The 27,991-nt window shown below is 35.0% G+C and overlaps 1 protein-coding gene across 2 annotated transcripts in view; it reads right to left on the bottom strand.

Moving 5' to 3' along the window:
* Window positions 1-27,991, bottom strand: part of TMTC3 (transmembrane O-mannosyltransferase targeting cadherins 3) — a 77,291-nt gene that overhangs the window by 12,953 nt on the left and 36,347 nt on the right. For both annotated transcript variants that reach the window (XM_045830570.1, XM_045830569.1), the window contains exons 7-10: window positions 20,189-20,441; window positions 15,555-15,703; window positions 13,581-13,701; window positions 11,308-11,419 (exon numbers count right to left, since the gene is read on the bottom strand). In XM_045830570.1, coding sequence (XP_045686526.1) covers window positions 11,308-11,419; window positions 13,581-13,701; window positions 15,555-15,703; window positions 20,189-20,441 — 635 coding nt within the window. The remainder of the gene's footprint in view (window positions 1-11,307; window positions 11,420-13,580; window positions 13,702-15,554; window positions 15,704-20,188; window positions 20,442-27,991) is intronic.

Below are 27,991 nucleotides of genomic sequence, written 5' to 3'. Positions count from 1 at the left end.
TATACTAAATAGAATTCAATGTAAACTACTAAGAGGACATTTTCTAGCAACAAAAACATGGTGAAAATGCAAAAGCAGGCATTCTTCCTCCAAGTTCTTCTAATACAACTTGGTATAATTTATGACCAATGCCACAGTAGCAAATTATTGAATAAAGTACTGTAGAGACATAAATACACACATAACATGGAAAAAACTATGTGAATGGTCCCTTGACAAATTAAGACATGAAAGCAATAGAAGCAATGAAGAAGTTTGTATCATTTTTCTTGACTATATTTTAATATACTATACTAAGGATTGCTTCCATTTCCTTAAGCTCACAGCTTTGGAATGTACTCAAAAAGTATGGCTGAACTCTAAAGTAAAAACAATATATAAGTAAGAAGGGTCATCGTAATCCCCAGAATTATTCCCAGTGTTATATATAATAAATATGTACCCATGATGGAATGGGAGCAAGGAGATATAAAAAACTCTGTGATTTTATTTTCTAAAATTTTTGTGAATATGGTTGAAATGCAAGTATAAATGGGATGGCAGGACTATTAATAGCCTCTCTTAAATGATGATAAATTCCTATAATTTATTTAAAACTTTTAAAAGGTTGTGTCAATATCAACATTTTGTCTCATTTTCTGATAAGGAGAAAATATACAATTAAAATAAGAAAGATGTGAGGGTTTAAGATACATTTTCCAATATATATTTCAAAGGTCTGGAATAAAGGTAGACAGAAGGGAGAAAATCTTAAATCAGACAAATTATAGCCAACATGAATCTCTAACAGACATGACAAGGTTTCGAATTCTGATTACTACTTGCCTGTGACACTGATGATTTTGCAATTGTGGAAGAGGCCTCTGCCTGCAACTCCTAAGACACATAGGGGTCAAGCATTATCTTAGGCATTCCCCTAGGAGGAGAGTAACAGTCCTAAGATCTTGCCATAGAACATTTCAGTCTGGCAATTGTGTGCACTGCACCAAAACTGATGAAAGCAGTACAGTTTAATCAGAGAATTAGGGGACAAGACTGGGGAAAGGAGGTTGATTTCTGTTTTTAGATGTATTGCTAAATCCAATGGGGGAGGAGTCTCGGAGAGGGCAGGGTCAAGCAAAAAGCTTAGGCTAACTATTTTCGATCCTGACTGCTCTTAAAAATTGGTACCAACCCCTGGTAGGCGTAGCTCACTGGACTGAGCTCAGGCTGTGAACCAAAGTGTCGCAGGTTCGATTCCCAGCCAGGGCATATGCCTGGGTTGCAGGCCATGGCCCCCAGCAACCGCACATTGATGTTTTTCTCTCTTTCTCTTTCTCCCTCCATTCCCTCCCTAAAAAAATAAATAAATAAAATATTTAAAAGAAAATTGGTACCTTAGGTCCAGCCAGTTCTACCAAAATAGAATCTTTAGGAATAGCATTTGCAAAAATGTTTTTAAAAGGTTTAAAAGCAATTTGGATGTGAGCCAAGGTGGACATTCACTGCACTACCAAGTCTTTGATCTCTATAGTTCAATTTAAAAAAAAAAAAATCAGATAAATTTATACCATTTACTACAGAGATCAGAAATTTAATTAGGAAAAACTAAGAATATATAAAACCTAAAAAAATTAAAGTTCAGATAAATAAAAGTGTAATTATGTCGACTAAGTAATTAAAATGTTACTGAAATTAGTTCCAACCAATCTTTAAAAAGGTGATAACCTTTTATGTGGATGAAAAACTAGGCAAATAGCAACCTGATGGAATCAGGATCTTGGAGTGATGGAAGGGAGATATTGTCATCAATGAAGATTTCAGACACTACAGCATGTAGGCCAACTTTCTCAAAGAATAAAGGTAGCAATTAAATAGCCTTTAGCATCGAAAGAATTACCTAATACAGCTCATAAAATGACAGACATACGTTACAAAGTTTTAGGATTGCAAAGGAGGAAATAGCATTACCAGTAAGGCAAAATTAGATTTGAAAAAAAATTAGATTTGAGAAAAGCAAGCAAGATGTAAAAATCAATGACATTTAAATGACTAAAAAGCTACAGAACTTCAAAGAACAATCCTGCTATTAGGTGTATGCTATTTAAGACAACAAGAGCATGAATCTAGCAGTCTGCTTCATTCAAAGAAAACGAGGACTGCAAGTATTAGGCAACTCTGTGCCCAGTAATTCTTCAGCCACCAACAGTGAAGTTGAGTATTCCCACACTGACAACCGGGGCATACAGAGGTCTGTCCAGAAAAAGTGCAAACATTATTAATATAAGGAGAATGGTTTGCACAACATCAATGTAGCCTGGCAGCCAAGGAGAGTAGACTGAAATGCACATGTATGAACAATGACGACTTCACTGTACTAGTCAGTGGGGCGTTGAGTGAGCATGTGAACTGTGTGTGAGTGAGCATGTGATACCATTGAGTGAGCATGTGAACTGTGTGTCCATTACATTCAAAGTGACTGAGCAAGTAGAACAATGAGTCTGCAGCAAATTTTGCATTAAGCTTGAACATTCCTCTATGGAAACTATTCAGATGATTCAGAAGGCAGCAGCTATGGGCAACTGGTGATTGGTAGCTTCATCATGACAATGTGCCTGCTAATGCATCATGTCTCCTGCAGTTTTTTGGCAAACTATTAAATCTAAAATAACTAAATCAAACTATAATAAATCAAAACTAAAATAACCTTTGAATGGGAAGAGACTTCAGACCGTTGATGAGATTCAGGAAAACATAACAGGGCAGCTGATGGCAATTGGGAGAACTGTGTGAGGTCTCCAGGTGCCTACTTTGAAGAGGACTGAGGCATTATTGTCCTATATACAATGTTTCTTGAGTCTTGCTTGTATCTTCTTCAATAAATGTCTCTATTTTTCATATTACATGGCTGGATACCTTCTGGACACACGTTATATGTTGCTTCCAATACTTCCTATCCAAAAATTGTCTGTCAATGCATTTAAAAAGGTAAATTCATAAACATCTGGAAACTCCTAAAAACTCTTTAAAAGTCATCTATTTCCATTTTGATTGCACCCAAGTTAAATAACAGGTCCATGATTCTAATATAAACAGCTTCAAAGATTTGGATTAGATAAAAATGAAATCATTGACTTTATGGCAAAAACAAACCTTGGAGAATTCTGGGGTTCCTTAGGTAAAATCTATCCTTGTCTTGTAAAGGTGTTATGGAAACTGTAATTCTAATTGCAAAAATATTATCTCTGTTGAGTTGGGGATTTTTTAAAATACTTGTAACCACCAAACAAACAAACAAAAAACATTCAGCTATAAATTTAACATGACATGCATATTGCATAGTCAAAGATTACGGTATAGTTTACATTCTTATTCTGGCTAAGTGAAAAAAGACTTCAGACTGATTATTTAAAAGTTAACTTTACTGTGTTAAGGACTCCTACTTTACTGTGATGTTGTACTGCTCCAGGGTTTTAAATAGCATCTTTACGTTTGTTATTCCAAGTTTTGATCTCTAGCGCTGACCACTCTCCTTATCTCCAGAATTGTAAGTCTAGATCTGCATATGCAACAGGTACGGAAAAGGACTCCTTACTCCCCTTCCTATGTATCATTTCATTTGTCAAATCTATCTTCAAAGAACATAGCTGAAAAACAAAGAATAATTCAGAGAAGTTTCTGAATGTCAAATTTGATGTTTCTGAGTTCATGTACTTTTTCATAATAAATTGTAATAAATTGGTTTACCGGTTTTCCTAGTCCATGGCTTATTAGAAACAGCAATTTTAAAAGTATGATAGGGAAGTCATACTAAAGGAGACAGATTCAGCAAGTATTTCATAAACAGTAAAATGTAATGACTGACGATGAAAGAGGAACTATTTTAAAATTGAGTGCCTACACTTGGCAACATCCTGTGATATGGATGTCACAGTTTCCATTAACACGTGTGATATGGGCAACACTATTCACTAGATAAAACTAAACATGCTTGTTTATACCATTTAATTTAGTCTTTACAACAATGCAATGAAAAAAAATTTGAAACCTCCAATTTAGAAATGAGAAAGATAATGCTGAAGGGGCTTAAGGAACATCTTTTAAGTCTTGAAGTCGCTGTGTGTCTGACATCAAGGCAACTTTACTTTTCAAAATTTCCTAGAAGGAACTTGAAATATTTTACAAACCAATAAATTGAAACTACCACAGTAGTGACTGTTGACTGTAAGACTGTACTAAACATATATAAATGACTGTGATAAAGAAATAAATATGATGTAGCATTATATAGAAAATTACAAATATTATAAGAAAGATGCAGAAGTTGTAAAAAGTTTTAAAGATGAGAAATATTTGTTTCTAACTGGAAATACAGGAGGTTTTTTTTTTTTTTTTTTTTTTAAAGAAAAGAAGCCTTGTGAGATGGGTTATAAAAGATGGGTGGATATAGTCCACAGTGGATGGGAAAGACAGGAGAAGCAAGGAATTCTAGGCTCAAAGAAGCAGAGGTGCCCTGGCTGGTATGGCTCAGCATATTGAGTGCCAGTCTGTGAACCTGAGGATTGCTGGTTTGATTCCCAGTCAGGGCACATGCCTGGGTTACAGGCCAGGTCCTTGTTGGGGGGAAACAAGAGAGGCAACCACACATTGATGTTTCCCCTCCCTTCCCTTCTGTCTAAAAATAAATAAATTAAAATCTAAAAAAAAAAAAAAAAGCAAAGAGGTGAGGAAACCCAAGATATGTACCTTATATTTTGAGATCTAAACTATATAAAGAGTTAGGGGAGACACAGTTGGATAACTAGACTATCAGTTAATATTTCCACAAATGTCTCTTCACCTTTCCCTAATTGAAATTTGGCTTTGCCTTGGGGACATGGTTTATACTGTGGCTCTTCTAAGTGGTGTCTGTATTCTTTTATATTGTGTCTACTCCTTAAAAGCTATCATCTCTAAATTTCAGTTCATTAGACTATATTATCCACTATCCCACCACATTTGGGTCACAACTCCTGGCCCCTTGTCATTCTCTCCAACATTATCGTTGTCAAAATTCTTAACGATTTCAGAATCCACACAGATGAATCTTCTATGTGGCTTTTATGTCTTTTCTTTCAATAATTTTCACTTCCATTTTCCTTTAGTTACTTTATCGGCCAGTCACATATTAATAGAAAAATAAAGGACAGTGCCCACCACTCCCTACCACTCCAAGGACATTTAGAAATGTGTGTGTTGGGGATACTTTTTGGTCATCATTCTAAATGGAAATTAGTGATGGCATTTGATATGTGGGGGTCACGTTTGGTACATATCCTGAAATACAGTTCTGCACACTTGAACAGCATTCCTATTGAAAAATAGTTATACTATAGGTACACTCTATTTGGACACCAACAAATTTTTCGGTCTATAAATCACTGATGCTATCTATCATCTTTCTTTCCTCCATTACCTCATTCTCCCTCACATTGCTTCTTAACCAGATTCTGTGTCCCATTAATACAATCATTCCCTTATCCCTCTCTCGTTCAGCAATACATGGCAAAACCCTAATCCTGTTAAATTCTCCATGCCTATACCACTGCAGCTGTAAAGCAGTGGGAGACAAACACATAACCACATCAACTGGTTTAGTTTTAAGTATTCCTAACCTAAGTAAAGTGTTAGAGCTGCTTGAATGTCATACCACAATTTCCTAGATTTTTGCTTCTTAAAGTGTGATGTATGGGCTAAGCATCACCTGTGAAATGATTAGAGATGCAGAAACTGTGTATCTCAGAAAAGTACCATACATAACAAGATCTTCAAGTGATTCTTAGGCACACTAAAGTTTGTGAAGTACTAACACAGAAAACTGTTTCCAGGGGTATCGCGGTCCGTGGGCTGCACGTGGCCCAACACAAAATCGTAAATTTACTTAAAACCTTTCTTTTTGCTCACTGGTTTTCATTAGTGCTTGTATATTTAATTTGTGGCACAAAACAACTCTTCTTCCTGTCTGGCCCAGAGACGCCAAAAGGTTGGACACTCCTGCTACGCCTTCACCTATTCTTAGATCTCCAACATTTCCCACTTTTTCTTGATGATTTTGTTTCCTATTTTACTGAGAAAAAAAGAAGCAAATGAAGGGAAACTTCCAGAAACTTTCTGCATGTCATATATTCACCTGCCCATATCCACACCCATACACCTGTCTTCACTGTTAGCACAGGTTAACTATTGGTTCTACAACTAAATGAAGTCCTCAACCTGTGCACCAGATCCCAATTATTTCTACTCATTCATTCAAGGACAATGAGCCAGTAATTCATGCCCTCACCTTGAATTATTACTTCTCCTAGATTTAATGGGTTAGTTGCACATATGCTTGTTTCTCCCACTTTAAAAAAAAATAAATTGAAGGACAACTACTGGTCAGAAGGGTGGCATAAGTAAACACAGCTTGCCTCCTCACACAACCACATCAAAACTACAACTACAATACAGAACAACCATCACTCAGAACCATCAGAAATTGAGTTGAATAGAAGTCTGACAACTATGAAATTAAAGAAACCACATCTATCCAAACTGATAAAGGAGAGGAGATGTGGAATGGGCTGGTCCCACACCCATGTGTGGTAGATAAAAATGTGGCAGCGAGGAGTCCCAGCCCCATACCAGGTCTCCCAGCCCAGGGTTCCAGTGACAGAAAAATAAGTCCCTATAACTTCTGGCTTCACAAACCAGTGGGGATGGAGTCAGTGGAAGAAACTTCTGTGGTCTCAAGCAGTTCCTCTTAAAGAACCCATGGACTTACTCAGACTTACTGCCTCTGAGCTCTAGCACTGGGGTAGCAGCTTGGAAGACAGAACTGGCATACAGGGAGGAACTGAAGTGTCTGGGATTAAGTGGGTAGCTGGGGGATAACTTTCTCCCAGACAGAAATGCAAGCAGAAGCCACTGTCTCTTTTCTGAGCCCTCCCCAACATGGAACCACAGAGCCGGCAGGAAGGTACTAAACATGAGACTCCATCAACCTGGCTAACACTGTTTGCCCTGCTCTGGAGATCCCCTGAGACTCTGTCCCACTCAAATTATAGTCCATCCAGTCTGACAACCATGACTTTTCCATATGAATGGCTGGTCAAGACTCATGCTTCACAACTTCCTAAATTCTCTCAAGCAACAGTGAAGGGGCCCCAGGACAGGCAATAGCAGCAGCCAGCCTACATTCACAGCTTGGCTTCACCTAGGAATCTCTAAACCCAGCACAGGTAGGTAACAGCCATCTCAGGTTGCTTTATGTCTCAGTCAAGGTGGCCCTGGGCAGAACACAGGTGGGGGATAACCTTGGCCGACATGGCCCAAGGAACCTCATAGCCTGCACATCCAGTGGACAACTACAGACCATGTCAGAACACCACCTCCCTACCCCTGCACAGCTGATCCTCCTCAGAGGGCTGAGGTTAGTGGTCAGTGGTCACAGCCAGTCCTTGTAGCTGACTGGACTGGGTAAATCCCTCCCACTGACCTAACAACAGCAACCAAGGCTCAAAACACGAGGGGGGTGTACTCAGCCCATATGAAGGGCTCACCTCGAGTACTCAACTTGGGTGATAAGGGAGGTTGTGCCACTGAATTCCATAGGACATCTATTACATTAGGCCACACTACGAAGACACAGAGTCATAGCAGCTCTACCTCATACATAGAAACAAACACAGGGAGGCTGCCAAAATGGAGACAAAGAAACATGGCCCAAATGAAAGAAAAGATCAAAACAAGAAAAATAAATAAAAAAATAAATAAACAAAATGGAGATAAGCAATCTACCAGATGCAGAGTTCAAAAGACAGTTTATAAGGATGCTCAAGGAACTTAGTGACGACCTCAGCAGCATAAAAAAGATCCAGTCAGAAACAAAGGAAACACTAATTAAAATAAAGAACAATTTACAGGGAAATAACAGCAGAGTGGATGAAGTCAAGAATCAAATCAATGACTTGGAACAGCAGGAAGCAAAAACAACCAATCAGAACAACAAGAGGAAAAAAGAATCCGAAAAAAGAATCCAAAAAAAGGGGGGACACTGTAAGCAGCCTCTAAGACAATTTCAAGTATTCAATATTTGCATATTAGGGGTGCCAGAAGGAAGAAAGAAATAGCAAACAATTGAAAATCTATTTGAAAGCCCTGGCTGGCGTAGCTCAGTGGACTGAGCGTGGGCTGCGAACCAAAGCATAGCAGGTTCAATTCCCAGTCAGGGCACATGCCTGGGTTGCAGGCCACGGCCCCCAGCAACTGCACATTGATGTTTCTCTCTCTCTCTCTTTCTCCTTCCCCTCCCTCTCTAAAAATAAATAAATCTTAAAAAAAAATTAAAAGAAAATCTATTTAAAAAAATAATCCAAGAAAACTTCCCTAATTTGGTGAAGGACATAGACATGCAAGTCCAGAAAGCACACAGAGAGTCCCACACAAGATGGATGCAAAGAGGCCCACTCCAAGACACATCATAATTAAAATGCCAAAGGTTAAAGATAAAGATAAAATCCTAATAGCAACAAGAGAAAAGCAGTTAGTTACCTACATGACAGTTTCTATAACACTGTCAGCTGACTTCTCAAAAGAAACTCTGCAGGCTAGATGGGGTTAGGCAAGAAATATTCAGTCATGAAAAGCAGGTGTCTACAGTCAAGATTGCTCTACCCAGCAAAGCTATCATTTAGAACAGAAGGACAGATAAAGAGCTTTCCAGACAAGAAAATACTAAAGGAGTTCATCATCACCAAACATTATTATATGAAATATTACAGGTACTTATTTAAAAATATAAGATCAAAGCTATGAACAAAAAAATGGCAAAAAATACAACTCTATCAACAATTGATCTAAAAATGAACTAAGCAAACAAGAAGAACAGAGACAGAATCATGGATATGGAGAACATTTCAATGGTTGCCAGATAGGAGGTGGATGTGGAGGAATGGGTGAAGAGGTGCAGGGATTAAGGTAGTCACATAATAGCTATGGTGCTGTAAAGTACGGTACAGAAAATGGAGTAGCCTAAGAAGTTATATGCATAACCCACAGACATGAACCATGGTGTGGGGACTGCTTGAGGAATTTGGGAGTGCTGGTTTTAGGAGGGGGGAAAGGGAGATAAATTTGGACAATTGTAATACCATAATTAAAAACATATAATTTAAATAAAAAAATACCTATCATCCTACTACCCTCCTTGGACCCCACACTGAGCACCACCAGTTCTTATCAATACCCTTTCAAAAACATTTCACTACCAACTGTTTGCAATTATTCCTCCTCTACTATCACTCTAATGAAATTGCTCATTGGTGCAAACCAACAACTCCACTGTTAAAAAAATTCCATTTCTTTATGTCTTCTTCAATTTCTTTTAACAACATCTCATAGATTTCATTGTATAGCTCTTTCAAATTCTTTTGTCTGTTCTGAGGTATTTCCTTTTTTATCATAATTGTAAAAGGATTTTTTTCATTTCTTTTCCTGAAATTTCATAGGCAGTATATAGGATAGCAATGAATTTTGGACATTAACTTTATGTCCTGCCACTTTATTGTATTTGTTTTTGTTTCTAATAGTTTTTTAATGGAGTCTTTAAGGTTTGCTATATAAAGAATCATGTCATCTGCAGAAAGTGACAATTTTATCTCATCATTCCTGATTTGGATGCCTTTTATTTCTTTCTCTTGCCTGATGCTCTGCCTGGACTTCCAGTACTATGTTGAATGACAGTGGTAAGTATGAATTTCCTTGTCTTGTTCCTGATCTTATAAGAAAAGCTTTTGTTTCCCACCACTGAGTATATTGGCTGAGGGTTTGTCATATATGGCCTCTTTTATGTTGAAGAACTTTTTATTCTACACCCATGCTGGGAGTTTGTGGAGAAAAAGGAACCCTCATTCACTGCTGGTGGGAATGCAAATTAGTACAGCCACTATGGAAGACAGTATGGAGGGTCCTCAAAAAATTAAGGCTAGAATAAACCATATGACCCCAAAATTCCTCTTTTGGGTATCCTCCTGGAAAAATTGAAAACATGTAAACTTGTAAAACTTGTAAAGATATATGTACCCCTATGTGCACTGCAGCATTATTCATGGTGGACAAAACATGGAAATAATCAAGACATCCTTCAATAGATAATTTGATAAAGATGTGGTACATGTATACAATGGAATACTACTCCACTGTAAGATGTAATACTGCCATTTACAACAACAAAAATGGATCTTGAGAATATCATGCTAAGCAAAATAACTCAGATGGAAAAGGCCAAGAATGATATGGTTTCATGCATATGTGGTATATAAAACTGAAAGCAACAAACCATCCTTTTCTTGGGGTTGTGTTAATGTCCAATAAGCATGTAAAAAAATGAAAGCAACAAATGAACAAACAAGGCAAACAAACAAAAACTCATTTACACAGACAACAATACAGTGGCTGCCAGAGGGAAGGGGGAAGGTAGTAAGGGATAAAAGATGTCAAATATGTGGTGACAGAAGGAGATTTGAATTTGGGCGGTAAATACACAATGCAACATATAGCTGAAGTGTTATAGAAGTGCACACTTGAAACCTGTAACTTAATTAACCAATGCCATCCCTAAAAACAATATAAAACAATTCCTTAAATTTCTTTTTGTTGTTGTTCTTTCTTAAGTTGAGGCTATTTGGGGCCTTTGTTGGCTCCATATAAATTTATGGAATATTTGTTCTAGACCTGTGAAATATGTCATTGGTATTTTAATAGGGATTGTGTTGAATCTATAAATTGCTTTGGGTAGAATGGACATTTTAATGATGTTAATTCTTCCCATCCTTGAACACGGTATATGTTTCCACTTATTTGTTTGTATCTTCCTCAATTTCTTTCTTCAAAGTCCTATAATTTTCTGAGTATCGGTCTTTTACCTCCTTGGTTAAATTTATTCCTAGGTACCTTATTTTTCTTGTTGTTGTTGCAAGAGTAAATGAGATTGTTTTTCTAATTTCTTTGATAGTTCATTAGTGGTGTATAAAAATGCTATCAATGTCTGAATATTAATTTAGTATTCTGCTACTTTGCTGAATTCACATATTAGATCTGGTAGGTTTTTGGTGGAGTCTTTAGGCCTTAAATATCATATATAAGTATTTCTGACATAATTAATTCAAAATAAGCCAGCATGGAACACTGGTAGTATTCACATCACTGAAATAAAGTTTGAAAGTAAATTCTACCTTATTTTCCTCAAATATAATCAATATTTAAAAAAAATACATTATTAAAATAATTTTATTAATTAATAATGCTTACCTGGCTGAACATGGGTAGCCTGTAGGAAGTATTTCAAAGCTCTCTCAAAGTTCTTTTCATTTTCCAGAGCATGACCCACATTATTCCATAATTTGGCATTATTTTTATTTACCTTAAATATACAAATACAGACAGAAATTAGTTACAATTAAAAAATATCACTCCATCACTCATACGTGGAATGCAATTAAAAAACTGAACTAACAAGCAAAATAGAGACAAACTGACAGAGAACAGGATGACAGCTGTGGGGGTTGGGTTAGGGGGCAAAGATGGAGTGAAAAGGACTCATGACATGGACAACAGTGTGGTCATTGTGGGAAGATATTAGGGGGATAAATGGTAATGGAAAAATATAATAAAATTTTATTTTAAAGTGTCAGATTAGGCCAAATTAAAAAAAATATGACTCCAATTAACACAGATATTTGTCTGATATAGAATCAGGAACTCAGTGTTCCATGGAGATATCCATAAATGAGGGAAGGTGGTCAAAAGGTACATACTTCCAGTTACAAACTTAGTAAGTTCTGGGGATGCAATGTGCAGCATGGTGACTTCAGTTAACAATACCATATTGTATATTTGAAAATTGGTAGGAGTGCAGATCTTAAAGGTTCTCATCACAAGAAAAAAATTTGTAGATATGTAAGGTGACAGATGTTAAATAAACTTACTGTGGTAATCTTTTATTTTATATATATATATATAATATATATATACCAAATCATTGTTACATACCTTAAATAAAAATTTATGTCAATTATATCTCAATGAAACAGGAAAAGACATCATTAGGATTTTCTCCCAGAGAAAAAAAAAAGGACTCCAATTAACAGAGATAAGGATTTATTTGGCACACTATTGGAACAGAGTGTTCCACTAAAGATGCTCCTGGAGTTGAGGAAGAAGCCAAATAAAAACTTCACCTAATTTACCCTCTCTCTCCTTTCAATGTCAACATACTAATACCATAGCAGTTGAATTTCATTTATTTTATATATTAGAATTTTACTGAAAATTTTATTTGATCAAAGCGTAGTGCTGTTTTAAAACTCTTTTCTACTACTTGTATTCTTTTGGGAGAAAAGGTATTTGAACATGAGAATATGTTTAACATTGCACTAACAACACACTTTTAGGTTCCACAGACAGCTACTTATGCAGTCTTATCATGGTTATAAGAACCCTGAGAATAAAGCTCTAAGTTGATCCGTGCTTTCAGAGTTCACACACGGGCATGGACATGGTGTTCCTGACGGCAGAGGATAGTACCTAGCCTTGGAGATAGCTACAGTGATTGGGGCTATGGTTTTGAGCCTTGTCCTGAAAGCAAGGACAAGCAAAATTCCTGAAAATTAGGGGGCACCCCTGGTAATCTAGAAGGATGAATTAATAATAGTGGTAATGAAGTCTCACTGATTTGTAGACTTTTGAACTAGGGGAAACAGTGGACGTACTGAGTGATACAAGAGGAAAGCCATGTAAATCTTAAATAGATGTCAAATCAAGAAGTCACATAGACTTGTGGAACAGGCAGTGATCCAATAAAGCTAGGCAATGGAGAATACTGAAATAGCCAAAAGAAAGTTAAGAATTTAGAGATTTTAAGAGAGCATCTGAAAAGGAAAAAGAGAAAAATCTCTGCCTTTAACTTTTATTTATAGAAAACAAATTTTATGACTTTTAAGAAGACCTTATTCCTATTTATATTGTCCATTTCATAGAAGTGCTCTATCAATCCATTCTGCCAGTTCCTATTTTCCTATAGTATTGTAACCATTGCTTGGTTATCTTTTACATAGTAGGTTGCCATTTTTTGCCATTATTTTATTTTATTGGCTCTAACATGCCAGCAATTATTAAGACTCATTGTTATTTTATGTACTATTAAGAAAAAGGTCACTAATTAATTGTAAGATCCTTTCACTGTAAGATTTATTATAACTTCAGATATGTTGAAAGTTTAAAAAATTTGAATGTTAAGAACCAATGAAATACAGTATTCCTATTTAAATGTTTATCATTTACATTTCTAACAACTATATAGCATTTAGGAAATTAGTATGTGTTGTAGAAATACAAGTAAGTTCAAAGCACTAGTTAAGGTATATATTATATAAAGAACAAATTATTTTTATTAATTTTTTGGTGAAGTACTTAATACTAATAGTCAAATGTCTAATTAAAAATTAAAAAGTTAAAGCATCTTAGACATGGCTATAAAAAGTAATTGATGATATACTTTCCTGTCATTCTGGATAATACTTTACCTTCAAGGCTGACATAAACAACGTATACTCAGACTCCCAATCCCAATTTCTGTGGAGTGTTTTTAAGGCATGAGTGAATATCACCAAAGACAGACAAACCCAGGATAACTTTTTAAATACACTGTTTAAGAGGAAAAAAATAAAGCAAAAACATTGTCTATATCACCAAAAGCACTTTATCTTTTAGAACAGAAGAAATATGTTTAAAAAAACCCCAATGTCCTTTCTGAACTTATTCTAAAAAGTAGGGATCGTTCCAATAATTATCCAACTTCAGAGAGAACAACATCAAAAACTTAAATATCTGAATACTACCTTCCACTTCAGTCATATTAAATATTCCAATGTTTACCTCTATTCAAAAGTTTTGCTAAGATTTAAAAACAAAAATTGATAACAATCAGAATTATGACTTCTTATATTTAGAAGAATAAATATACTTTGTACCACTACCTACAACTTGAATATTCTTACCTGTGTTTAAAAAGGGTGAATCTTATCACTGGCTACATTTAAAAACATTTCTCCTTACAATTACACACCACAGATTATGATGACATTCTTGGAATAATTTTAAATTTTAAAAAAAGCTAGAATTGTTTATTAAAAGTCAGAGTAAACTTCACTCTTTATTAAACAAATGCAAATCATACACTTTAATTATTTGAGACTCAATTCCTTATCTATAAAAAGATGATTATACTTCAATGATCCCTATGATCTCATTTGGTACTAATGTTTTCTAAATCTGTGTTTTTTGCCCTGGTAACACAGTTCAATTTCTTTCATTTTGATAGACATACTTAACCAGAATAAGAGTGCATGGATTAGAAAACACATGGTACATTTGAACCAAGATGGCTATTTACTAGCTATGTGATCTTGCATAACATTTTAGGTGACCTGTTTGATCTTCTATTTTAACATGTACAAAAACAGAGTTAAGGAATGTCAAGATCAAATGAGAAAACAAATCTAAATGGTCTCTTAGGGCACCAGGCACAGGGTAGGCACTAAAATATTGATACTGATTATATTAGGATATATGGGTCAATGTTAAGGGGAAAGGTTTGGCAGACAGTAGTAAAAACTGTAGACACAGATGAGATCATCTAGGGAAAATATGTAGTATGATAAAAATGGCTATGAGTAAAACTCTGAGAAATAATAAATATTTAAAGAGCAAGCACAGCAAGAAGAAATCAGACAACAGAGCAGAAATAAACAGATGTGAAAGAGAACCAAGAGAGACCTTTTACAGATGCCTGAGAAATAAATTTTAAATAAAAGCCTTGAATAATTTAGCTACCAGGAGGCACTTTGTTATCTACGTTAGTAGGTGATACAGAGAAAAGTCAGAATTCTGTGTGTTGAAGGGTGACTGGAAGTGAGAAAGAAAGGAGAGACAGTGACCATTTCTTGAATACATTCAGTTTGACTATTCTGTTCCTTAACTGTTTAGCTTAAGGCAATCAGGACATGGTGGTTATGATGAAGACAGCAATGATAGCAAGAAACGATAGTACTCACAGTTGTGAGTATATGAAAGAATTTATCCTTGTATTATTTTCCATACAAACAACTGCAAACCTACTTTTGCTTCACCCTGTACATTTCATATATATTATGAACTCATTATAACTCACCTAAGTAAGACTATATCTTAGTTCACTGTGTATGAGTGACAATGGTCATTTTTAACTTTAGTCTCAATAATATCCTTGTTTTCATTTGGGTCTTACTCAAAGTTTATGTCTTAGGCTATAAAATAAAATTATACAAGTATGAAAAACTTAAGATGCAGTAAATGCAATGGAGCTTTCCTAACCTGAATTACAGAAAAATGAGACTATAAAGTAAAAAACAGAGGTATACAAGTATGACTTATAAAATCAAATTAAACAAACACTTAAATACTTAAATGTATCACATTCGATTCTATAGTTAGTATTATATAAACATATTTAAATTCACCTTTTTGTTGATATTTTGCACCATCCATGGGCTACCAAGATACAGAACCCCATGCTAGGAACATATAATACTCTCTCAGCAACAACAAATCCAACTGGAAAAAAAAGGTTTGATGCAGGAATAAATGGTAACGCCATTAAACAAAGTGCCTACAAAGAAAAAGAAGATATTTCATTAAATTAAAAAATATAAGAACACTCAAGAGTCAAATCCAAATATTTTGTCATATAATTTGGAAATGCTATTAATATTACAACATAACTTAATTTTATAAAGAATATTGTTTAAACATGAAACTTAGGATAATAACAAATAAAAATGTATGTCAACAATGTGAGAGATGAAGTCTTCTTGAATGTTAGAACTTATAATTAAAATTCACCCAATTAAATAAAAGTCTTTTTTGAAAATATATCTAAAATAAGACATTGGTAATTTTTATACATGTAACTAATGTTCATGTGGTAAACTGACAGAGAAAGATGTTAATAGGTTTTAACAAAACAAAACCACAAAGGTTGATAAAATAGATGAATGTGCCAGTTTTTGTTACTATTTTAAATAACCATATCATATTGGAAATTGATAAGGTGTGTTTCAGACAAGATAATAGATTGCTACTTCTATACCTCAGCATTACTTTGCATAATATTCTGATGAATCACATATATTTAACAGAGGCTTAGTATATGTCTAAGAATAAAATTGCTTCTGTTTATATAAATAATCTTTTAGCCTATTATTCTAAGAAATTCTAACCAAAATAAAACATGCCAAAAATGCACAGTGTTTTTGTTCAGTTTGAAAATGGGGTGGTATATAGTTTCCAGGTTATAAAGACATTACAAAAAGAATGGCACAAATGACTTGAGGAAGAAAATAAGTAAGCCATCATTAGAACATTTGTTTCTATAGACATATGCTTTCATATTTTGTTGCTTTGATTTGTTTTATAGTACCTAACAGAGTAAGTTGTTCCTTCAGCTTCATAAGTCTGAGAGTCAAGAATGTCTGTTCTTTATTACTAAAATATAAATAAAGACATCTATATATATTAAAAAGAATACTTTCTCCATGAATCACAAATTAATGATCTCTAATGAGGTAATACTGAGTCTGAAGAAAAGTACTACCATTATATTGTTCCGTATCACAACAATTGTATCTAGTTTTCTTTTTAATCAAAAAGGTAAAACATTAAAAGTGCGTAATTCATTTTATATTTCCCAGAAGTACTTGAAAAAATAATCATCTAGCTGTGGGACAGAGATGTTCCTAAGTATGCAGTCCTTTAAAAAAACTCCCTATTAATTCATGGCTGCCTTAAAGCAATTTCATTTGAAATAACTGTAAGTATTAAATTGATCCAAAGATGCATCATGGACTGATACATTAGCTACACAAAAAAGAAAAGTAATCTTCTTCCAAATCTATTGGTTCTTAGATAGGGAATGGCTCTACTAATTATTAATTTAGAAGGTCTAATATGCTCTCTATTAATGTATGCCGACCTATTTCACTCTACCTAACATAATTTCCCTCCTTCACCAGTAACGTAAACTCTCTTTGAAAGGAAGCATTGTAGTGGAAAGTTTGGAGACAAATTTGTTTCACTTCCTACTTCCTATGTAACATAAGGTAAACTAATTCCCATTTGCAACTTTTTATAAATAAAATTAATTACATGATATTGTTGGGATACAGTGTCATTTTATTTAATAACTGCTTAACTTGCTTATCTGGTATTTGGTAGATGCTATTTTGATCTACTTATCCCTTCTAGAGATCTTCAGAAAATATCACCATAAAAAATAGCATGTTCAAGACTTTATTCAAAGCAGTTATACCTAAGGTCCCAACTGTTCCTCTTTCATACACATAAAATAAAATTTATCTAAATGCACATTTATTTCATTGACACTATCCTCTGATTCTCTGTTTTCTTTTTTTTTTTAAGATTTTATTTATTTACTTTTAGAGACAGAGGAAGGGAGAGAGCAAGAGAGGGAGAGAAACATCGACTGGTTGCCTCTGGGACTTGGCCTGAAACCCAGGCATGTGCTGTGACCAGGAACTGAAACAGCAACCTTTTGGTCAATGGGACGACACCCAACCCACTAAGCCACACCAGTCAGGGCGCATCCTCTATTTTCTATTCAGCTTACATTACACGTTATTCTTTTATTTGAAAAAGTTTTAAATTCATCTATTTTTTTTTCAATCTTTCTTTTAGACGAACCTCAGCTGTAGATAGTATCTATCATACATTTGCTTTGTTTGCATTTATCTGAGCAACAAACAATACTAGAGGCAGTTCCCAAGAATAAATTAATATCACAAATTCATGATCAATGACTTCAAACTGATCCTTACGACTGCTCAGGATTCCTAGGTTTCTTTGGTAGGTTCACTCCAACTTTCCTGGACTATCTTAAATACTGACTACTTTGTTTAAACTTTTGACTCATGTCACTTCCAAACTTAGAAAACTAAAGTCATAATTCCTTTAATTCCCTGTTACTAAACATACCAACATCCACATTCATGCTCATTTCCATCCTTTCTGTAACAAAAGGTGTCTCCATTAATTTGTCTCAGGCCAAACCTGAGGTCTATATTCTCCTGTTCCTCACAAATCTCACTATAATCATCGCTTCTTTCATTTACTCAGTGACTTTCTAATCAACTGCAACCTATACTTAAACATGTTCTTGCCTCTCCAACCTTAAAAATATTCTCTTTTAACAATGTATCTTTAAGCTACCTTAACCATTCATTAGGTCCTTTGGGTAAAAAGCAAGTTTCCACACTCTCAAGAAAAGACTTTTGCAGTAACTAGCTGATTTTAACTATACATAATCAACATTTCAACTCAATGAATATGTTTCTGTAAGCCAACCCTTCATTGCCTTGCTTCTAAAAGTCACCCAACTGAGTCTTCCAATGAAAGTGATTCTAAGTGTCAATCAACTGCCTACCTCCAACATCAAACCACTCCCACCTCTGAAGGTCCACCAGCTCTAGGTCTCTATGTTCTCCCAAGCCCTACCCACATAAGATCAGCAGTTTGTTATGCTGGCAGTCACTGCCTAACCAGCAGTCTTTTCTTACTAAGTCAGGTAGTAATTTCAAGCTTGTCTTATCCTCTGAAATATTTGAAGTTAACACAGCAGGTTATTGACACTAGCTATCTTCACTCCCTCATCTCCTAATCAAATCACCTGACAGAAATAAATTCACTAAAGTAACTACTATATCTAAAGGAGGTCAAATCCAAATTTTCTACTTAACGGCACCTGTTAGTATTAACCATTCTGTCTTTTGAACAGTTTCCTATTCTTCTGTCCATTTGTTCTAGCTCCTATGTAGGTTCATTCACCTCTACATATCTAAATAATGGGAGTTTTTCAAGATCTAGTTGTAGGCTTCTCTTTCACTCTATGCAGCCCCTTCAACTATTTTCTGAGAGACTAAAGATCAAATACTCTAAGGCATTCATTATATGTATGGATGAACTTTTATGCATCTAGACTTGTACTAGCTGGTTTCCAACTTTGAGAAACATGACAAAAACCCAGTTGAGAAAGCCTGCTCTGTAGCATCTTCCAGGCCTTCTTATCCACCTTCTGGTTTTAATTACTATCTCTACACCAACCAATCAAATTTTTATCTGCAGCTTAGGCTTTTCTGAACTCCAGGGACAAAGGGGTATTCAAAATCTTCACTACACTAGTATGTTACAAAGGTATCTAAATTCATTAGGTCCAAAAATAATAGTAAATTTAATCTTTCCCCTAAACCCTATATTCTGTTAGTCTTATCTTTATCTCAAATTTCTCTAGAATGAAATTTCCCTGGAAATGAGGATGCTTTATTTCTTTTTATTACCATATACTTAGTGCCTAAATGCTGACTGGTAATAAGTTGCAATAAAAAATTATTTAATAAACTACTGGCTAACAATGGAAAAATATATTTGGAAATTATTAAAAATGCTTTCTGGCATATAGTAATTGTTCAAGAAAATATTAAAGATTGTTATTGTCTTCAATAATTTAAAAGAAAGGCATTAGAAATATTATGAGTAAGAACTGAGGGAGGGCAGACTAAGAAATTTATAAAGAAACTTCAGAAAAACAACAACATGACTTTCAGAGTTCTTTGAACAGAGTAAGGAATATCTTAGGGAGTAATGAACATCTTGCTAATGAGAATGAAAGAGCTATATATTTCTAGCTGCACATCTCTGATAACACTCTTCTCTGTATCCCCTCAACAGTATATAATATGGTCCATTTCTTCAAAAAGTGTATAATCAAATTGGGTAAAAAGGTAAAAAGAATATAAGAAAATGATGCCAAAAGAAATACCTCATGATTTCAGAGTTTCTACCAAATTAAAAAATTTCATAATCAGTTTTTATTTTACACACTGAATATATGTCAAATTGAAATGCATGCATTTCAAATTCTGATATAGAATTTTAGGGTAACTTAAAATAAGTGCATAAATTAGAGTGATGTTGACAAAAGAAATATTCTGCCTCTAAAAAGATGGTTTTGATGAATTAAAAGCAGTCTCTTAATGAATCGATAGAATGTAATATCATCGGAAAACTGAAGAAAGTTTCTTACCATTAAAACAGCTTTGGAGGAATTACCAGGGTATCTGAGACCGAATACTCCCAATGCTCCCAAAAAACAAAAGAAAGTAAATGTGGCAAAATTTCGAATATCTAGAAATGACTCTATAAGTGGTATTGTTCCCATGGTCCAATCACAGCAGAGCTCTGAAGGATTTAACAGAAGCCAAGCATTCACAGGAAGGAGGTAGTTAAACGTTAGCTGTCTTGTTGGAGTTGGGCTTACAGCAGCTGGGTTATCAAACCTGTATAAAGAATGAAAAAAAATTACTCAAACTAAAGCACTTTCTTAACATAAACTTAGTATATAACTAAAATACTGAATGATATAATAATGAAAGCAATATTTTATATTTTTCTCATTAAACAGAAGACATAAATATTTTTTATCAATACCTCAGATTCCTGCCAGAGTTTAAAGTGTCTAATCTGTATGAAATGTCTAGTTGAGAGAAGTAGTAGTTATAAAAAGCTGAATGAAGGGCAAGCAGGTTATCTATTTCTAGCTTTTTATAAGAATAATCTAGAAATGCTTACTACAATATTATGACACTCTGCTGAAGTGCTTTCATTAAATTATGACCTTCTGATTAAAAGTAGTATGAAAAGTTGGGTAAGAATCAGTGTTGTACATGATATATGAATCCTAAGAACACTAACCAATGTTTTTCTAAATGAGAAGCTTCTGACAGCACTAAATGCCAATAAAAATTATGCTTCCTAGAAAAAAATTACTGTGTTTCTCTTGTCACAGAGAAAACTATATCACTTATGAGCTTTTCCTCTTTGTATAGGCTTCTAGGAAGCTAAAAACCAAATTTCCAACACAGAATACTAACTGTATAGACCTATGTAACATGTTATACAAGGAAGAACACCCCCAAAATGGAATTTTTAAAAAACTGTGTATTTATTTTTACATGTTTAAACTTCAGTCTCCTTCAAAGTACTCCCTATTTGATGTGATACAACTGTAGAGACGTTTTTTCCACTGCTCAAAACAGTTTTTGAACTTGCTGATTTTGAGGCCTTTTAGTGCTTATGCCTTTTTTTGTTTCACCTCTTCTACATTGGCAAAACAATCCACTTTGAGGACTTTTTTATCCAGGTGAGATCAGGTGAATGGTGTGGGCGCACAGGTATCATGCCTTTTTTGGTTAAAAACTGCTGACCACTCAGTGCAGTGTGGGCAGGTGCGCTTGTCAATCACCCATCATGAAAGGGGCAAACATGTTGAAAGAGCCTTCAAAACAAATTCACTGAAGGTGACACAGCCTCTCACAACAATGCCAGTGCACTGGCACAGCTGGGTTCCTAGAACACTTACCTAGGGGGGGAAGCCTGTGCTACAAGGGGCCCACCCCCCCGAAGAAAATTTTGGGATTTTCTGTTCCCCCTCCTATGTTTCTACTTTTTCTTCTAGCATATATCAATATAAGCTTATATCCTAGTTTACATTTTCCAAGGCCATGATGTATTTAATGTACATATTTCATTACTTTAGTCCACTTCCTGAAAACTAAGTCAAATCATTGCTTTAAAGTACATTCCAAAATAATAACTTCACTTTTTCTTTATGTTCTGTTCTAAATTTTACTGGCTATATTGTTTTACAGTCCTTTAAAAAACTAATTTCTCATCTTAAAATGAGTAAGTCAATGAAAAATCAACTTGTACTACTTATTTGAACCGGTCTTCTTAAAGATATCAAATGACTGAGAAAAAGTAAATACTATTTGAACAAGTAATATCATTAAAGTTTTCACATTTAAATATCTACATATAGGAAAAATAATAAATCTTGAGAATCTGAAGTTGAATTCTCAAAGTAACCAACAGAACTGAATACAAAGCTGTAATCTACTAATCAGAGTTCATTTATTATTATATAAATAACAATTTAGGATAGCTGATTTAATAATTGAACTGTAGAAAGAGTACCTGTCAAATCAAATAATAATCAACCTCATAGGGTGGTATAATAGAATAAAATTTATATATATACACACACACACAAATGTATACTTATATATAACATACCCCATACACTCATCCACACATACATATACAAAACATTCAGACCTATAAACCACATTTTCTTACTGTAGAATTAGAAATGAGATATCAAGTTTTCTAAATGGAATGATAAATAGAACAAAAGCAATGAAACTAAAGCGTGAAGAAAATATGAAGTATATATCTACAATTCAATCTATTTTCCATACTTCAATACTTAAGAGTTGTCCAATTTAACATGGCTAGCCTTAAAGGTAAATATTCAGAAAGTTAAAAATTATTCTTTAATGAAAAAAATGCCACTGAGAAGAATAATTATATGAAAAAATATTGCAAGGATAGTGTGGATAGTGTTGGACCTGAGAGACTTGAATAAAACTTATTCTAACCAGCAACGCACTATTGTGGATAGATAGCAACATGAACAACATTTTGGCCTTTTGTTAAACAAAAAGTTCCTGCTTATAATATCAGTCACTTAAATAAAATTGAATAGGGAATTAGTAAAAATTTTATTAAGATATTATCCAAGTAAGGTGAAATGGAAAAAAAAATGTTTTTCTTCTTGCCTTAAATAAATGAAAAAGAGACAGATATGTAAAGTTTGTATTATTGTTATTATTATTATTATTATTATTTTAGCACACTAAGCATCAAACAAAGGACAGTGATACCTGAGAGAAGAAAAACAGCCCTACCTGGAGAGTTTACCACCTGGAGAGTTTTTAGTCTGTGGAGCTGTGAGTGAGAACCCAGGCAGAGCCCTGGGTCTAGAGTTAGTGGGCAGAATATCATCAAGAAGAAATCTGCTGAGAAAGAAAACTCAGAAGATCCATAGATGGTCTCCCTCCAGTTTTCAGTGCTGATGAGAACTGATCAGCATATTATGTGAGGAAATACTCAAGGTCAGTGTAGTGGGTTCATGTCTCCCAAAATTCATGTCTACTCAGCCACCCAGAGTGTGGTCTTATTTGGAAATAGGGTCTCCGCCAGTGTTAAGAGTTAAGATGAGGTCACACTGGGTTAGATGGGGCCATAAATCCAGAGACTGCTATGGTTATACAAAGAAGAGAGAATACAGAGAAACACACAGGGAAGAAGGCTGGGTAAAGATGAAGCAGACTGAAGTGATGCAGCAACATGCAAAGGAATGCCAAAGACTGCCATTAACCACCAGAAGCTTGCAAAAAAGCATGGGACAGATTCTTCCTCAGAGCCTTTAGAAGGAAATAACTGTGCCCAACACCCTGATTTTGGACTTCTGACCTCCAGCACAGTGAGAATAAATTTCTGATGCTGTAAGCCACTCAGTTAATGGTAATTTGTTACAGCAGCTCAAGGAAAACTAATACAATTACGAGAGTACCTCCTGAAAGGATAAGATAAAAATCCCCAAATATCATACAGAGCTGGGAATAATAGCTCCTCAGCAGCCAGAGTGGACATCCTCATAATCCACAATCTATTAGGTAGTCACAAGGGTCTTGTGTCAGAAGTAGAGCAATATCAGCCCTAATCAAAATGCTACTGTGATCTCATAAAATAAAGCTTAAAAAAGCAAGGCTAAAAGATGAAACTTTTTTAACATATAAATGCATCTAAGAACAAGGTCTAAACTATTTATAGGACTATATTAAGGTAAAGTTTATATACGGCACCTATTAAAAAATTACCAGGCATGTGAAGAAGTACAAAAATATAATCCATGAAGAGAAAAATTAATCTAAATTGTCCAAGAAATGACACATGATAAAATCAGTGGATAGTAACATTAAAGCACTGGAATGTGTAGAGAGACATGGAACACATAAAAAAAAGGCTCAAATAGGACTTCCAGAGATAAAGAATATCTGAGAGGAAAAATAACTAGAAGAAATTAAAAGCAGATTAAACACTGCAGAAAAAAAATAATGATCTTAAAGACCCAACAAAAAACAAGCAAAAAACAAAAAACCCAGAAAAACAAACAAAGAATCAAAAAAATAAAATGAAAACAGGGAAATAGCTTTAAGGGGAATAAACAGAGCATCAGTGTTACAACCTCATGAGTCTAATACCCATGTAACTGAAGTCTAAAAGAAGAGAGGAGAAAAGACACAAAATATATTTCAAGAAGTAACTGCTGAAAAATTTCCAAAATTTATACAAAGTTAAAACCTACAAATTCTAAAATGTTCAATTAACCTAAGCATAAGAAACATGAAGATAAAAGAAACACTGACTGGAAGTCTGTACTTTTGGACCACCTTCTCCCAAACTTCCAGTGATGAGATGAGTTAAGTGCTGGGGATGTAATTCACAGCATGGTGACTACAGTTAAAAACCACAGTGTATTTGGAAGTTGCTAAGAGATTAGACCTTAGATGATTTCATCACAGGGAAAAAAGTTTTTGGAATTATGTGTAGTGATGGATACTAACTAAATTATGTTAATAATTTCTCTCTACGTATATCAAATCATTATGTTGTACACATAAAACTAATACAATCTTAAATGTCAATCATATCACACAAAAGAGAAATGATAAACAATGATAAAGAGAAAATATTAAAAGCAGAATAGAAAAACACATACTACATACAGAAGCATGAAGATAAGGATGACAGATTCCCCATGAAAAACAATGTAAGCCAGAAAGTAGCCAAGTAACACTTTTTTGTTACTGAATGAAAATTAGTGAATGTAGGATTCTATACAGTAAGATAATACTATTCAAAGACAAAGGCAAAATAAGGATATTTTTATATAGAAAAGCTAAAAGAATTCATCACCAGAAGACCTACATGCAAAGAAATGTTAAAGTACTTCAGTCACAAGGAAAAATGGTATTGATCTAATAAAGACATGAAGAATACAAGACATGGTAATTCCATTTGTTAATATAAAAGACTAAAAAATGATTTAAACTTCTTGAAAAGATAATTATGTAAAGCAGAAAATAACAGCAAAGTCCCTGGCTGGTATGGCTCAGTGGACTGAGCTCCGGCCTGCGAACCAAAGGGTTGCTGGTTGGATTCTCAGTCAGGGCACATGCCTGAGTTGTAGGCCAGGTACCCAATAGGGGGCGCGTGAGAGGCAACCACACACTGATGTTTCCCTCCCTCTCTTTCTCCCTCCCTTCTTTTGTCTGAAAATAAATGAAATGTTTTTAAAAGTTTAAAGAAGGAGAAAACAAGTGCAATGTACAAGTGCATTTGTACATTGAATACAAGTGCATTGTATTGTGGGATATACAATGTATACTCAAGAAAAATGTATGCAAATAACACAAAGGCGAAGTTCTTATTTATAATAATTTTATATATTTATAGAAGAATTTACTTATATACTCATATGTTTATACTGTACATATTGCTATTTATACTATATATACTTACTTGCATTATATTAATCCTTGAAGATAAACTGTGATAAGCAAAGGATAGATACAAAACCCTAAAGTAGAGACTTTCAACTGGTATGCTACAAGAATATTTAAAACATGCACTACCTGAATATTTAGTCAGGGACACTGACCTCTTTTCCCTTAGATTGTCAAATAAAAAAATGACAACAGCCAATGCAATGATAGCTGTTCAGTGTGAATGAATCAAAATTATACCTATTTTATTGGTCAGACTGGCAAAAAATGCAACATATTTTTTTGTGTGCTAAAAAATTTTAGTAATCATTATAGTATATGTGTGCCATGGAGTGAAAAAGGTTGAAAATCACTGTCCTAAATCACTATAAAAAATCAAAGATTTACAGCTAATAAGCCAACAGGAGGTAAAAATGGAATTAATAAAGAAAATAATCCAAATGAAGAGAGAAAAAAGAAAACAAAGAGAGTGATAGGACAAAAAACAAACAACCCCCCCCACCAAAACCCAAAATACCATTAACAAGATGGTAGCTTTACACCAAACTATATCAATAATCATATTAAATGTAACTAGCTGAAACACTCCATTGAAAAGACACATAATATGACTTCCAGCCAAGATGGAGGCACAGGTAGACACACTGTGCCTCCTAGCACATCCAAAACAAGGCCAACAACAAATTTAAAAACAAACAAACAAAAAAAAACAACCAAAACTGTCAGAAAATAGAACTGTCTGGAAGTCCGACAACAAACAAGCTAAGGAAGAAACATTCCTCTAGACCTGTAGGAGGGGCAGAGTTGGGCAGCCGGGTGGAGAGAAATCAGGGCAAGGTGGTGGCTGGCGGACCCGGTAAGGTGGCTGATTGTGGACCGGGCAGTCCCACATTCATGTGCAGATAAACTGGGAGGAACAACTGGGGAGTGAGACAGACCACATAACCCAGAGTTCCAGGGCAGGGAAATAAAGCCTCAAACCTGTGGGGGTTGAAGCAGCAGGAGAAACTCCCAGCCTCACAGGAGAGTTCACTGGAGAGACCCACAGGACCCTAGAACATACACAAGGCCACCCACCAGGGAATCTGCACCAGAAGGACCCAATTTGATTTTGGGAGGCAGAGGAAATGACTGAAAACTGGCACAGAGCAGAGGAAGCAGCACTGTTCCCTCTTGGACCCCTCCCCCACATACAGCGCCACAACACAGCAATTCTGGTTGCCCTGCTCTGGTGAACACGTAAGGCCCTGCCCCTTACTACTAACAGGTGCACTGAGACCCCCCCCCGCAAAAAATAGCCCAAATGAAGAACAGATCAAAGCTCCAGAAAAAATACAACTAAGAGATGAAGAGATAGACAACCTATCAGATACACAGTTCAAAACACTGGTAATCAGGATGCACACAGAATTGGCTGAGTATGGTCGCAAATTGAATGAAAAAATGAAGGCTATGCTAACTGAAATAAAGGAAAATGTACAGGGAACCAACAGTGATGGAAAGAAAGCTGGGACTCAAATTAACAGTGTGGACCAGAAGGAAGAAAGAAACATTCAACCAGAACAGAATGAAGAAACAAGAATACAAAAAAATGAGGAGAGGCTTAGGAACCTTCAGGACAATTTTAAACACTACAACATCCAAATCATAGGGGTGCCAGAAGGAGAAGAGGAAGGGCAAGAAATTGAAAACCTATTTGAACAAATAATGAAGGAGAACTTCCCCAATCTGGCAAAGGAAATAGACTTTCAGGAAGTCCAGGAAGCTCAGAGATTCACAAAGAAGTTGGATTCAAGGAAGCACACACAAGGCACATAATAATTATATTAGCCAAGATTAAAGATAAGAAAAGAATCTTAAAAGCAGCAAGAGAAAAGGGGACAGTTACTTACAAAGGAGTGCCCATAAGACTGTCAGCTAATTTCTCAAAAGAGACCTTATGCAAGAAGGGGCTGGAAAGAAGTATTCCAAGTTATGAAAGGCAAGGACCTACATCCAAGATTGCTCTAGCAATCCAGCAAAGCTTTCATTTAGAATGGAAGGGCAGATAAAGTGCTTCCCAGATAAGGTCACGTTAAAGGAGTTCATCATCACCAAGCCCTTATTATATGAAATGTTAAAGGGACTTATCTAAGAAAAAGAAGATAAAAAATATGAACAGTAAAATGACAACAAACTCAGAGTTATTAACAACCAAACCTAAAACAAAAACAAAAACAAATTAAGCAAACAATAGAAGAGGAACAGAATCACAGAAGGGGGATCACATGGAGAGTTATCAGCGGGGGAATGGGTGGGGAGAGAAGGGGAAAAGGTACAGATAATAAGCAGCATAAATTGTAGGTGGAAGATATACAGGGGGAGGTTAAGAATAGTATAGGAAATGTAGAAGTCAAAGAACTTACATGTATGACCCA

Source organism: Phyllostomus hastatus, unplaced genomic scaffold (assembly GCF_019186645.2).
Source record: "Phyllostomus hastatus isolate PE091 unplaced genomic scaffold, TTU_PhHast_1.1 phas_contig_152, whole genome shotgun sequence".
In the NCBI taxonomy this organism is placed as follows: domain Eukaryota; kingdom Metazoa; phylum Chordata; class Mammalia; order Chiroptera; family Phyllostomidae; genus Phyllostomus; species Phyllostomus hastatus.
Note: the sequence above shows the minus strand (reverse complement) of the source record. Positions and strands in the feature narration are given on the sequence as shown.